At 38.8% G+C, this 15,144-nt stretch overlaps 1 protein-coding gene across 2 annotated transcripts in view; it reads right to left on the bottom strand.

Annotated features, from left to right (window-relative positions):
- Positions 1-8,296: 8,296 nt before the first annotated feature.
- LOC126354303 (sperm flagellar protein 1-like) overlaps positions 8,297-15,144 on the bottom strand; it is a 153,801-nt gene continuing 146,953 nt past the window's right edge. For both annotated transcript variants that reach the window (XM_050003858.1, XM_050003859.1), the window contains exon 5: positions 8,297-8,668. In XM_050003858.1, the coding sequence (XP_049859815.1) occupies positions 8,567-8,668 (102 nt within the window). In that variant the 3' untranslated portion in view covers positions 8,297-8,566. The remainder of the gene's footprint in view (positions 8,669-15,144) is intronic.

The raw sequence follows: 15,144 nt of genomic DNA, 5'->3' as shown, positions 1-15,144 counted from the left end.
AAGAGCTTGTATCATAGTAACTACAATAAATGTCTCCTCATCCATTTTTCTTTCTTCGTCTCAAGTAATTTTTGGGTTGATAATAATAATAACAATAACAACAACAACAACAACAACAACAACTTAAAGGCTTCACCTAAATTCAAAGAGAATTTGTGCCACCCACAAGGCAATGCACATAACCTATTTATTTTATAATCAAATAAACATTAGAGGGAGCACTTGAAATTACATTAAGCTGGTTAATGCTGGACTATTACATATAGAAGATGGTGTGTCACTGCAAGGTGCAAGGTATGATAGTAGCACAGCTAGAAGTATTTGGGTTTGGCATTTTTGCATAGGAAAGCAGAGAGTATCTCAAAACTTCTGGAAGAGTCTTCACATAGATAGAACAATTATGTCAGATAAGAATACCCACACTGGTCTGCAATGTCATAGCTCGAGATATTGCAGAAGAGAAGTTTTAAAATCTACAGGTTAAGAGTTATTTTTTTAATAGTATTATGAAGAAGGTAATTGGCAACAGTTCCTAATGAGTTATTGTCCTCTTTTCCATTTCATAATCTAACATTCATTTGTAAAATTAGTACACCTAATGAGACTCACAGACGCAGAAGAATTGTTCAGTGGATGGGATGCCAGCTAAGGTGTTGGCACATTTGAAATGGTGAGCTACTAGTGGACCGCTTAGGGGCAGGACACGTATATGAACACTCTACAAAAATATTTATTTTTTACTTAATTTAGTACTTTCAGAGTACTAATGTTTTGTAGGCACTGCTCCCAAGTGTCTGAAACAGCTTTGAGTAGTGATAGGTTATTCTGTAATTATTACATGTGAGTACTGTGTGCCAACAGGAAGTTACTCTGACTGTTTGTCCAAGTATCATTTATAGCTGTGAAGATCTTTAAACTTCACTTGAGAACGCAGTCCTGCTGCCATTCTAATCACACAGGTGGTTGACTGGTCACATGCCTGCAGTGTTACATCCCAATCCCTTGTTCAGTGTTGTTATGCCCCAACAAGCTAGTGTTTATTTCAGAACAATTGCTGAAAGAACAACATAGCACTGCAAATTTAAATAATACTGTTCTTCAGTCATACCCATTTTAAAAGTAACCTGGTCAAAGTAACCTTCTTGGTTTCCTTTTAAGTGACCAACACATATAGATTCTCTCTCTGTAGTCTGTTTCTGAGTCATGCTAAATATTACTATTAACTTGACTGACAGAAGTATCATTAATGGTGTATAAGGGAAGACATTAGCCTGATACTGCTGTCTTTCATATGTTCCACATCTTAGACCATAGGTGCAAAATTCAATTACAATTATCAGTGGTGATGTAAACTGCAGATTATAAGAGGGCAAAGTGCTTCTTAGTTATATTTGATGGTTTATTGCAGTTCTGATCTCTTTATTTGTGGCTAAGCACTCCCACTTCCCAAGCCACCTCAATTTATTAAGACAACTCTTTAATAACTACAGTGAGAACTTATGAGACCAGAAAATCATGACTCTCCTTGAGTGCCAGGTCAATGAGATGGTAAACTGTCAGTGTTTGTGGCACTTGCGGTTTCTTACAAATGTGAGATGCTCCTTGGCAGATCATCCATCTGATTAATTAATAATGTAGTACCTATGCACTTAAGTAACTGGCCACTGACATCCAATCAACACAATTCTGGCCCACTCAGGTTCAGATTTTGTTGATATAACTTCTTCCAGTTACTGTGATAGTAAGGTGGGATTAATTAATACATTTTCCAATATGTTACTGTAAGTTAAAAATACTTCATCCAGAAGCAATTCCTAGTGTACACAAAAAAATAATAGAGGAAGACAAATGTCAGGATCTTTCACAGGACACACACACACACACACACACACACACACACACACACACACACACACACACACACACACCACACACACACACACACACACACACAGGAAACCCAAACAATACAATAATAATGTAACTGATTATGATAATCTTGAGGGTAGCTTACTTGTAAGTAGGTTAGAAATTAGGGAAATTTTCCAGACTGCTCTACATCTGGTTACACATTTGTCATGTAGAAGGGGAAAAAATATCTTTCCCTACAGCAGAGCAGACTGACAGGAAGATGCTTAGGATAGAGTACTAGCCAACTGTCCATCATGAGCTCTGCAGATTCTTAACAAGCATGACCATGAAGAGGTGAAGGTTTAAACATACGTAAAGCTTATGAGCACTTCATCAGACAACATGGGTATGTATATCATAACTTTAAAAGTCAGCAGATAAGTGCTATGCCATTGCTAGATACCTTGTGCTGTGAAGGTCTTACAACTAAATTACAATTGTAGCACTCTGGTTGGACTGGAACTGGATAGATTTCTGCACGAAGTACAGGCAGATATAATCTGTCTCCAAGAGCCATAGATGCATGGCAGGAAATTTCCAGGACTTCAAAAACATCTCTTAACAATTACTGGGACCCAAAATGCCAAGACTGCAATTGTAATAGCAAAAATAAAAAATTACAGAGTCACAAAAAGAACACAACTTTGTTCTGAACATGTAGCCACAGCTGAAATTATGCAAAGATGAGACTCTTTGATTACCGCATCCATGTATGCACAGTATTCATATGATATAGAGCCTTTCGTTGACCAAATAAGAGATATAGCATAGTTTTCCAGGGACAAAAAACTACTCATACTTAGTGACATCAGTGCACGGTTGACTCTATGGCACGCAGCTAAAACAGACAATGGGGGATAAATTGTAGTTGGCACAGTATATGAATGCAGCCTCTTTGTTCTAAACAAAGCAGGACAAACACCTACATGCAGGAACAACATAGGAGGAACCAACAATATCGACATCTTACTGGCAAATGTGAAAGTCCGTAATATGTGTCAACAAATGAAAAACACTAGAAAAAGTGACACATAGTGACCACAATGCCATACTCATCCACACAAATACATACACAAACACAAATACATGAACTTCACATCAACAAAAATGATAACTTATTCTAAAGAAGGTTGACTGGCAAAAATTAAGGGATGTAGTTGAAAAATTTTGCCTCCATACAGTCAATGGTAGCATAGACTATATAATGCACATTCTGATGGACCTGCTTCAAAAAGCACAACTATTAGCTATCTCAAAGACTGACCATGCACCAAAATAGAAATTCTCCTGATCCACTGACTTAAAAAAGCTAAGAAAAGATGCTAGAGACAAAATAAACCATTACCAAAAAGCAAAAACAGCACAAGAGAGAGAGATAATATTGGAAATATACCGTGATGCAAAGCAAAAATATAAAAATAAATTAAATAAGACCAGACAGGATCACTGAAATAATTTTGTCAAAATTGAGCTACAAAACAATACCTGGAGGGGGGGAGGGAGGTGGGGGGGGGGGGGGGGGCCACTGGAACTTCTAAAAAGTAAGGCAAAGGTGCCAACAGCACAGTCAATTCTTTGGGGTGCAGATGGCACTACTACAAGGAGCTGGAGATGTTCAGCAGAGTACCTCCCAAACAAGCTTCTCCCTGATGATGAAAAGGTGAATGACCAGCAACATTGCACAGACTTACAAAGACAAATGGATGACACCTACACAAATGGCCCCATTTACTGTCGCATTTGCCCATGAAGAGGTAGTGCTGGCAATAAAACAGTTAAAGAATAAAAAAACTCCCAGTCCAGATGAAATACATTCCGAGACACTAAAAAATACTTTTACAGTATAACCCCCTTTCTAACAGATTTACTGAATAAAGCACAGCTGCAAGGTAAGGTCCCTGCCATGTGGAAAACAGCAAATGTAGTAATAATTAAAAAATCAGAGGATCAGGACCCAAAAGACCCAAAGACTTGCAGGTCCATCTGCCTTTTCAACAGTTTGGCTAATTCCAGGAGAGGCTCCTATGTAATCAACAACAGCCACACAGTCCACATCAATATGGTTTTAGGTCAAAAAGCTCAATATATGATGCAAATAACTGCATACTGGAAATAATGCAGGACACACAAGAAAAACACACAGTAGCAATAGCAATAGCAATAGGTATAGGAATATCAGGTGCCTCTGACAATCTCTGGTGGCCTGCGTTGTTTGCAAGATTACAAGAGATGCAGATATCATCAGTCTTGTACAACAGCTTTACTCTCTATTGCAAAGATGGAAGGAACACAAAATATTACCAAGAAAAATAACAAAAGGATGGCCACAGGGCTCAATTTATGGGCCAATTTTGTTTGATATTGCATAGAGCAGCTCCTAAACGATCTAGACAAAGATGATAAGGTGGAGGGTATAGTAGCCAAATTCTGACAACTTGCTAGCAGTAATAACTGCAAAATTGAGACCACAACTCGGAAGCAAAGCTACGCAACTCCTTACAAAAATAATGACTAGTGCAGCCATAACAAGCTCAAAATTGTGACAAACAATATGGTGTATTTTCTAATTGAAGGGGTCTTGCAAAAAAAATCCCACCATTATGCTGAACAACATTAGTGAAAAATACCTAGGCACACACCACAATGAATGACCAACATTAAATGAGCACATAAGACTTGCAACTGAAAAAGCAAGACACTAATGCACAAACTCACCACGCTAAACTCATCTCACTACAAACTACCTATGCAGACACTGAGGATGTATCATACAGCCCTATTTGAGTATATAATGTATTTCATAACAAGTGCATGGGGACATTGACTGAAAAACCATTATGAGACTTGGAATAAGAGATCTACTGCTCAGAATTTCAGGGTCATTTGGCACCCTGCCAATTGAAGCCGTATGCATTGTACTTGCAACATGCCTTATTGACATAACCATCAGACACAGGACAGCAGCATACTGACTAAAAAGGGGAAGGCTGGATAAGGTATGTGAGATAACAGGGGAGAATATTACAGAAAAATGTCAATTAAATCTTTGGAAGGTTGAAACATAGCAAAAAGAGCAGGAAACATCTGACAAGAGCAGTCAGGTTTTCTCCTTCTGCGAATGGTTGATGATCAGACATATTGACCCGAGTCACAATATGGTACATTTCCTGACAGGCCATGGCCCTTACCCTACATACCTGCACAGTGCGATGTATGTGAATGTGGGCAACATGAATCCCCTGAACACATAACACTAAAATGTGGTGCACACACACACAAACATTTAAGGCTAACATCAGAAATTAAAGAGCTTTAAGAGGCCCAGATAACAGGAGCATCCTTAATCACATCACTGATGAAATATCAAGTGCACTACACAAGACTTATAAGCAACAATGACCATATACAAGGTCATGACCCAAAACATACCCTGCACCCCAACATGATGCAAGGGGAAAAGAGATTCATTCACAGATATGGAAACAGATGAAAATATAGCCATAGATGATGAGACAAATAGTATAATACCATCAGATAAATATACAGCATAGTAGCAGATCACACAACTGCAGCAATACTACAAGTAATATATACATGGAATTTAGAAGTAAGTTAGTAATAGAAATAAAATAATGAATTTTGCTGTTTGTACAAGTAAAACAAGAATTATTTAGTTCTTTGAATCATTATTTTCCAACATGTAATTGTGTAATTTGTGAAATGTATAAGAGGCAGACTGAAAAAACCTTTGAACTTTATAAAATTATGCATAATGTACATATGCAGTATAATAAAACATAAATACACAAACATAAGCACACAACACAGGTGACAAGCCCCCTTCAGGGAGATGAGACTCAAAGTCACCTCCAGAGGTTCCTATCCCACTTACAGTGCAGTTAAGTAGAGGAAGCAACTGTATTAACAAATAGCTCTGTCATACCATATACAAGGATAACGAAAAGTTCGTACCACAACATACATACATATAGTAGTAGCAGTAGTATAAGGGGCATTCAAATGAATACCAGTCACTAGCGTAAAGCAACGGTAATGATTTTGTTAACTCAGAAATGTAGATATACACAGTACACATACTCAAAAATAGTTGCTAAAGCTGTGGGCACATTTATCCCATTGTGACACTACTCATTTGATTCCATCCTTGAAGAGGCTAGTACGCTACTGTCAGACCCAGTCACACACTTTGTCAGTCACACACTATGTCGTCTATTGCGAATTGATGTCAGAGAATAGTTTGATTTATAGGTCCAAACACATGAAAGTCACATGGTGAAAAATCATGACTGTATGGAGGATATTCCAGCATTTCCCACCAAAACTGCTGCAATGTTGTGTTCACTGCATTGGCCATGTATGGGCACACATTATCATGCAGGAGGATAATACCATTGGACAACATGCCTCGGCGTTTAGGCTGTTCCAGGAATTCAACAAGCAGTGGGCCCTCATGGTCAAAAAAGAAGGACATCATGACCTTACCAGAACTGGTGTGCATGACTTTTGATTTCTTTGGAGGTGGTGAAGTCGAATGTTTCCACTGCTTGCTATGATGATCACTTTCTGGTTCAAAATGGGGACACCACGTTCCATCGCCTGTGACAATACATGACAGAAAGCCATATTCCTCCTCATGATAACATTGCAGATGACTCAAAGACAGCACCATTCGAGTATTGCACTGATCAGCAGTCAGTTGGTGTGGAAACCACTGCACACAGAGTTTTCGAAAGTTCAAGTGTTGATGCATTATGGAGTGGGCAGTGCCAACACTAATACCCAGTAACCAATGGATCTGGCCCACAGTGATTCTGAAGTTGTCCAAGACTAAAGCATTCACTTCCACGACCATTTCCAGTGTGATGACATGATGAGCCTGTATAGGATGAGCATCATCTTCGTGACTTGTGCTGCTCAAGGAACCATTTGTGCCAATCCGCAACACTTCAGTGACTCACATTCTACTCCCCATACACAGCATCCATCCATCGATACGTTTCACAGCCTCCAACTCCCTCCACCACCAAAAATCAAATCATTACTCATTGTTCCTGCCCATTGCCTGCATACTCGGTAGTGGACAATAACTTGCATGACCACATTCTCTTCAGCGTGAAACCTCTCTGGTGCTATGCTACATCAAACAGTGTGCACACATCAGTGTCTCTACTAATAGGTGGTGCCACCTTACATGTAAGGCAAAGGTAGATGGCACTCAGAGCTACCATTGTTGCATGTTACACTTTATTTGTGGCTTGACTGGAGAGTAGCTGCTGGACTGCGCGTAGCAGCATTGAGTTCTGCTGCATCTGAAACTGAAACAGCTGTGTTGCATTTATTGCTTGCAGCTGTGGTGACTGAGCATGGGGTGGGAGAGGTGGGTTGCTCATTGTGGAATAGGTAAATGTGATAAACAGACAAGGCAAGCAATAAGCACTCAAGCAAAGAAAATTTCTGCAACGCTCCCTGAGAACACTGAATAGAAAAAACACCATAAGAGACACTCACAGCACTTATGTCCTCTACCCGTAGGGGTTGCTGCTTTTGTTTGTCACCCTGGAGAGTAGTCAGCCAGTGTGCAATTGGCTGACATCTTCTCACAGCCATCTGTTTTCTATCATTACCGACTTGCATACTGGCACTTGACTTTACACTGTAACACTATCATCTTAAACCATAGGTGCCAAACATGACTACAAGTATCACTGGTGATGTAAACTGCAGATTAGAAGAAGACGAAGTGCTTCTCTGTTATACTGAATGGTTTATTGCAGTTCCGATCTCTTTATTTGACTAACCACTCCCACTTCCAAAGCCACCTTGATTTATTAAGATAAATCTTTAGTAACTACAGTGAGGACTTATGAGAGCAGAAGATAATGACTATCTTTGAGTGCCAGATCAACGACATGGTAAAATGTCAGGGTTTTGGCACTTGTGGCATCTTACAAATGTGAGATGCTCCTTGGCACACTGTCCGGATGATTAATTAATAGCATAGTACCTGTGCACTCAAATAACTGGCCACTGACATTCAACTGATACAATTCTGACCCATTCATGTTTAGATTTTGTTGACATAATAGCTTTCTCTCTGTTACAATGATGGAAAATGTGTTAATTAATACCACCTTACTAATATACCACCACACCTGCTCAGTTTCAAGCTGACTGTATTTCATTACTTGGTCTTCCAAGACAGAGTTATATAGAGTGATAAAAGAATATTTAAATTTAGATTGTCCACTAACAGTCCATTTTTGAGTGAGGTGTCAAAACATAATGATTAACAATTAAATACAGTTTGCACATCTTTGTAGTAGATCAATACAGTTTGAAAATTCTGGCATATAATAATGACACATTGTATGTCAATTCTTTTAATTTATCTTACGGTAACTTTTCAATGGACGATATATTTTTGGATGTATATACAAATCATTGTTTCTAGAAACACAATACAGTAACTACAAAGCTTCACCTAAACATGATGTTTGCTAATTGATATCTTTTTCAAAATTTTAATATAAAGTAAATCATGAACAACATCTTAATTATATGTATTTCTTTTCTTTCAGAAACATCAAATATTCTTCTGCTTCTGATAAAATTTGTTCTCTACATCACATGTCCATTAAGCTGTGTGCTCTGTTTCTTGTTGATAATGCTGCAACTCTGTTGATAATTCATTTATGCGCTGATTTTTTAGTTCCAATAAATTCTCCAAGTGGGACAACTGAAACAACATCATTTAGGCATTTAGTTGCTAGTTATGCCATTTTCTGAATGACTAATGAAGTTATTAAATAAAAATTTAAGGTTTTATCAGGTTTGAAGAATTGCTTGATTGTCTCAGATGCAAAAGTTTATTATTTACACTGATCGGACAGAACATTATGACCACTGACCTATTATCGATATAAAGGGATCCAGGTGATAGCAGCATCACCTGGTGAGGAAATGACTGCTACTCAGACACAAGCAGGGTGCATGTAGTATCAGTGAGTGAGCTTTTTGTGTGTAGAATGGGGAAGGCATGGGCTCTATCTGAATTTGAACAAGGACAGATTGTGATGGTCCAGAGGCTTGGCATGAGGATTTCAGATACTAAAAAACTTGTCAGGCATTCAAGGTGTGATGTGGTGAGTGACTTCAACACATGGCAAAACCAAGCTGAAATCATGTCCAGACACTGTAGGGTTGGGTGGGCATCCCCAATTTCAGATGTCAAATGATGTAGGGTGGGCAGATTGATAAACCAGGATAGACATCAAACTGTAATGCTAGGCAGAGCACAAGTGTCTCTGAACACACAGTGCAGAAACACTCCTAACGACAGGCTTCCACCATCAACGATCCATGCATATGCAAACGCTAATGCCATGACAATGGCAACTGTGACTGAAGGGGACATGACCAATGGCACTAGATGTTGGTGTAATGGCAGGGCACTGTGTGGTCTTATGAATCCCAATACTTTACTCATGATTCTGATGGGAGGGTGCAAATCCATCATCTTCCAGGGGAACATCTCTTTGACACCTGTACTTTGGGATGGAGACAAGCTGGCAGTGGCTCTACTATGCTCATAGAAACATTCACCTGGACATCTATGGGTCCCATGGAGATTGTGCAAGCCACCATGATGGCCACAGAGTATTTTACACTGGTTGCAGACCAAATACACCCCTTCATGATGATCATGTTTCCTGATGGCAATGGAATTTTTCAGCAAGATAATGCACCATGTCACAAGGGCATGAGTGTGATGTAGTGGTTTGAGGAACATGGTGGTGAGTTCCAATTGATGTGCTGTTCCCCCCCCCCCCCTCCCCCCCCTCCCCCCCACCCCCACAACTTGCCAGTTATGAACACATTTGGGATGGGATTGAATGTGGCGTCAGGGCTCATTGCCCCCCCCCCCCCCCCCCCCTACCCGAAATTTGCACGAATTAGGTGAGCATATGAAATGCCGGCTCCATTCGTGACCTACCAAGGTCTCATTGCTTACATGCCATGATGCATCACTGCTGTTATTTGTGCCAGAGGTGGACTTAGCAGCTGTTAGGTAGGTGGTCATAATGTTCTAGCTGATCAGGGTATTTTCTAACATTCTTCACAAGAAGGCTGTATCAACTGAAATAAATGAACAATGTACACACAGAATAACGAAAATAAGTTGCCAATTTGATAAAGTAAACATGTGAGAATACTCTCAGAACAACTGTACTTCATACTGATATGCAACCCAATTTTACATTGGATTGTACTCCCTTATGTTCATGTTGATCAACTTGACAACTTACTTTTTTTAACCTGTGTGTGCACTGTTCATCTGTTTCTGTTGATATTATCTTCCTGTGAAATGTTTGCTACGACCAAAACCAGTACACATGATGCAGACATGCAATTGTTCAAATTCCTGACAGCTGTATCAAGTCACCTCATCAAAACTGATTTCCAGCTTTGTTGCCACATAATGTTTTGCTTAGTACATTTGCAACTGTAGGGACAAAACACTTTCTATCATATCATAAAACAAGTTGTCAAACAAAAATGTGAGGTATTCAGGCAGAATGTGATACTTCATTGTGACTAAAATTGGCAAGCACTCAGCAGTAAGCCTGAATATTAAGTAACTGAAAATTATGCATCTGTTAACACAGAAAACAAAGAATTTCTTTAGTTTATAACACGTATTTCCTTTGGTTTAAGTTACTACTGAAACTCTGACACAAACTCATTTTTGGTGATATTTGTTTTAAGGTGATTAGGTCATGGCCAGAGGCATATTTCTCTGCAGTAGCCCATAGTTCAAGACATATTTATCCCTTTGATATTCTCTCCACCATTGGCAGATGAAGTATCGGGCAGAGAAATATTCCTTTGATCACAGCCTAATGTTCATAAAACAAATCAATTTTGAAGGAATTGTGATGTGCACAACCACAATATAAGACACAAAATTATTTCTATCTACATGATCTCTCAGGTTTTCTCAATGTGATTGTTTAATCGTGTGCTTCCGTGTTTTCGGCAGTGTTATTGTTTTTTTGTTATTGCTCAGTAGTGTGTTAGCTTTAAAACGGCTGCAGCTGCAGTGCATACCGAAAAATGTAAAGTAGTGACAAACTTACTTGGGCTCTGTAATACAGTTATTAAATTTAATGTTTTTCAGCTGTTTGTGCCAAAATAACGACTTAATAAACTTCTGTAATCATTCCCTCACTGTGTTTTTTTAGAGTTTTCTGTGCAGCGAAGTCATTTAGTGAATTTCGTGCTTTAGTTTTCAACTGACATTTATTATTGTTTCTAGTGAAACATTTCATTAAAATTTTCATTCAGTGTTTTATCTTCACTTAGTGTTCCAGTGGCCATTTGAATTTTTTGGTTTTAGCTAATAATTTTGTGAAATTTAGCTGCGGTGTAGTAGTATTAATATGAGTAGTTGCTTTCTTAATAGGCAGATAATTTCGAGACCATTATTGTTAGTTCTTAAATAGTTCTACTGGTGGAACTGAACTTAAGTAATGTAGAATTACAGTTTTTTCAGTAACTGTAAAATTTTTACCATGAGTGAGAAGTATGGGCTTTGTCATTGGTTTGTGAGTAGTGGGTTACAGTGTGGCATTTGTTCAAAGTATTTTCATTGGGGGGAATACAGTAACTGTAAAATTTTTACCATGAGTGAGAAGTATGGGCTTTGTCATTGGTTTGTGAGTAGTGGGTTACAGTGTGGGATTTGTTCAAAGTATTTTCATTGGGGGGAATGCAGTGGGGAAGCAAGTGGTCATTTTAGTGAGATACTCTCCAGGGAATGCAGAATGTGTAGTAGAAATAAGTTGATAGAGGAGCAGAGCATAAGATCTATGCCCTTCATGGTGCAGTTACATTGCGCAAAGGAGGAACTAGATAGGTTGAGGAGGGTGAAGGGTGGTGGGGAATGGGAACTGGCAGTTGGCAAGAAGACAGCTAGGAAGAGGAGTTATTCAGACAGTTTTACATGCAATAGATATGATCAACTGTCAGAGTTGAGTGGAGAGGAACCTCGTGTAGCTGTAGATGTAGGGAACATGCAGCAGTGTTCAGCAATTAGGAGGCCTAGGTTAGTGGCAAAGTCTATCAGAAAGAAGAACATTCTGCTGCTAGGTAGTTCTCATGGTATAAGTGTGGGCAAACAGTTGCAGGAAGTGTTGGGGACTGAGTACCAGGTCATCAGCATTGTGAAGCCTAGTGCAGGGTTGGCTCAGGTGACTGACAGCATAAGGGATTTATGTAAGAATTTTATGGAGGAGGATCAGGTAGTGATAGTGGGTGGAGCTGGGAACAGTCTCGATAGGGACAGGGAATATGATGTAGGTGGTAACCTGGTAAAGACAGCTGCTCAAACTGGTGGCACTAATGTGCACTTTGTGCAACTGTTTCAGCATCATGATCGACCTCACCTTAATGCAGCTGTTAGGCGCATTAACGTAGGCGCTGATGGCAGAGGGCATGGGTCACATCTCAGTGGTTCCAGTTGGTCTATCAGTAGATCCATACCTCAATAGGTATGGAAAGGGGATGCTGGCAGAGCTTATAGTTGACAGTGTGGTGGGTGGTGGTGGTTGTGAAGGAGGTGGTGGTGTCACTCATGGAAAAATTCCTATAGTAGTTGGTGTTAGAGGTGCACCTTTTTTAGCTTGAAGTCAGCTGATTGGCATACCTGTTAAAGGAAGTCCCGTCTGAGGATGTAATGTTTCCAAGTAGAGAAGGAATTAGCATGTTTCATCAAAATATAAGAGGTATTAGAGATAAAGTTAGTGAACTGCTAATAGATGTTGACTATGAAATTATTGGTGTATCAGAGCACCACTTAAATAATCTGACAATTCAGAGGCTTCCTTTACCAGGCTACAGATTAGCTGGCTGTTTCTCACGGAGTTCCTTGCGGGATGGGGGAGTGGCTCTGTATGTAAAAAAAAAAACAGTACTCCTATTGAGTCCATAGACGTATCACGACACTGCACTGAGCAGATATTTGAATGTTGTGCAGCGGTAGTTGAATTTAGTGAAACTAAGCTTCTAATTGTTGTTGTTCATAGGTCCCCTAACTCTGACGTCAGAGCATTTCTGCTCAAGCTAGAGAGGGTTCTTGATTCACTTTGTGGGAAGTACCAGAAACTAGTTATATGTGGCGACTTCAATATAAATTTTGTATATGATGGTGCAAGAAAAAGGATGTTGGTAGATCTCCTAAATTCATATAATCTGATGCAAACTGTGTTTTTTCCTACTAGGGTGCAGGGGAACAGTAGCACAGCCACAGACAATATTTTTATTCACTCTTCATTACTAGATGGGCATTCTGTTAGTAAAAGTGTGAATGGCCTTTCAGACCATGATGCACAAATTTTAACACTAAAAGCCATTTGTACTCAAACCAATGTCATATTTAATCACAAACTATATAGCAAAGTTAATCCAACAGCAATAGAGAGTTTTGTAAACCTTGTCAAGGAACAAAAGTGACAGGATGTTTATAATGCCGATAACATAGATGATAAATACAATGCTTTCCTTAACACATTTCTCATGCTCTTTGAGAGTTGCTTTCCATTAGAACATTCTAAATGGGGTACTAGAAGTAATGGGCAGCCCAAGTGGCTGGCTAGTGGGATAAGGATATCATGTAGAACAAAGCGGGAATTATATCAAAATGTTAGAAGTAGTCACAATTAAGCTACAGTAGCCCATTACAAACAGTATTGTAAGGTGCTTAAAAATGTTTTCAGGAAGGCAAAGAGTGCTATGCAAATAGAATAGTTAATTTACAGGATAACATTAAAACCATATGGTCAGTTGTGAAGGAAGCGTCTGGTCAGCAGCACATGGTCGATGATATAAAGTCAGTTCACAGTAAAAATATTTCTGTTACTGGTAAATCAGATATGTGTACAATATTTAACAATAATTTTCTGAACATTGCTGGTGAATTACATAAAAATTTAGTTTCTATAGGAACTCATATAACTTTCTTGGCAAATACCTTTCTGAGATTGATGTCTGAAATACTCCTCTGTAATACAGACAAGAGGGAGATGAAATGAATAATTAAATCACTGAAGACTAGGGACTCTCATGGTTATGATAGTGTCTAGCAGAATATTAAAGTATTGTGCTGCACATGTTAGCCCTGTATTTAGCCATATTTGTAATTTTTCCTTTAGGAATGGTCAGTTTCCTGAATGATTAAAGTACTCAGTAGTAAAGCCGCTTTATAAAAGGGAGAAAGGGATAATGTAGATAATTTTAGACCTATTTCTATGCCATCAGTGTTTGCAAAAGTTATTGAAAAGGCCATGTATGTAAGGATGATTGATCATTTTATAACACACAATTTGCTATCAAATGTACAGTTCGGCTTTAGAAGTCGTTTAACAACTGAAAATGCTATACTCTTTTCTCTGTGAGGTACTGGATGGATTAAACAAAAGGTTTCGATTGCTTGGCATATTTTTTGAAGTAACTAAGGCAATTGATTGTGTTGATCACAATATATTGCTCCAGGAGTTGGACCATTATGGAATAAGGGGAGTAGCTCACAATTGGTTCACCTCTTACTTTATCAAAAGACAGCAAAAGGACATTATTCACAATGTTGATAACGGCAGTGATGTGGGGTCTGAGTGGGGTACTGTCAAGTGGGGGGGGGGGGGAGGGGGGGGGGTGCCCCAGGGATCGGTGTTGGGGCCACTCCTGTTCCTTTTTCATGTAAATGATTGGCCTCTCAATACGTATATTTCTTATTGTCATTTTCTGTTACCAATATTAGTTTATTCCCTAGAATAAGTAGTTTTCACTAGGTTAGTAATCAGCAGAAATCAAACATGCATTTAGATTGGACTTCCTTAACACTTGTGCAAAAAGATGTGCATTATACTGCTGCATCCATTTTTAACAAGCTGCCACTCGAATTCAAAAATCTTAGCAGTAATCCACGTGCTTTCAAATTGAAATTGAAGAGTTTCCTCATGGGTCACTCCTTCTATTCTGTCGAGGAGTTCCTTGAAAAATTAAGCTGATTTTTATTGTATTGCTGATAGCATTTACTTAAACTTATGGACTGACTTTTTTAAGGTTCATGAAAATTTGTTTTTATCTGTTATTATGTTTATGTTGTAATTTCATGTACTGACATGTTTCATAACCTTGGAGATTTGCTCCTCAATT

Source organism: Schistocerca gregaria, chromosome 3 (genome assembly GCF_023897955.1).
Source record: "Schistocerca gregaria isolate iqSchGreg1 chromosome 3, iqSchGreg1.2, whole genome shotgun sequence".
NCBI classification, from domain to species: domain Eukaryota; kingdom Metazoa; phylum Arthropoda; class Insecta; order Orthoptera; family Acrididae; genus Schistocerca; species Schistocerca gregaria.
The sequence above is the reverse complement of the archived record's forward strand: the minus strand, read 5'-3'. Positions and strand labels throughout refer to the sequence as shown.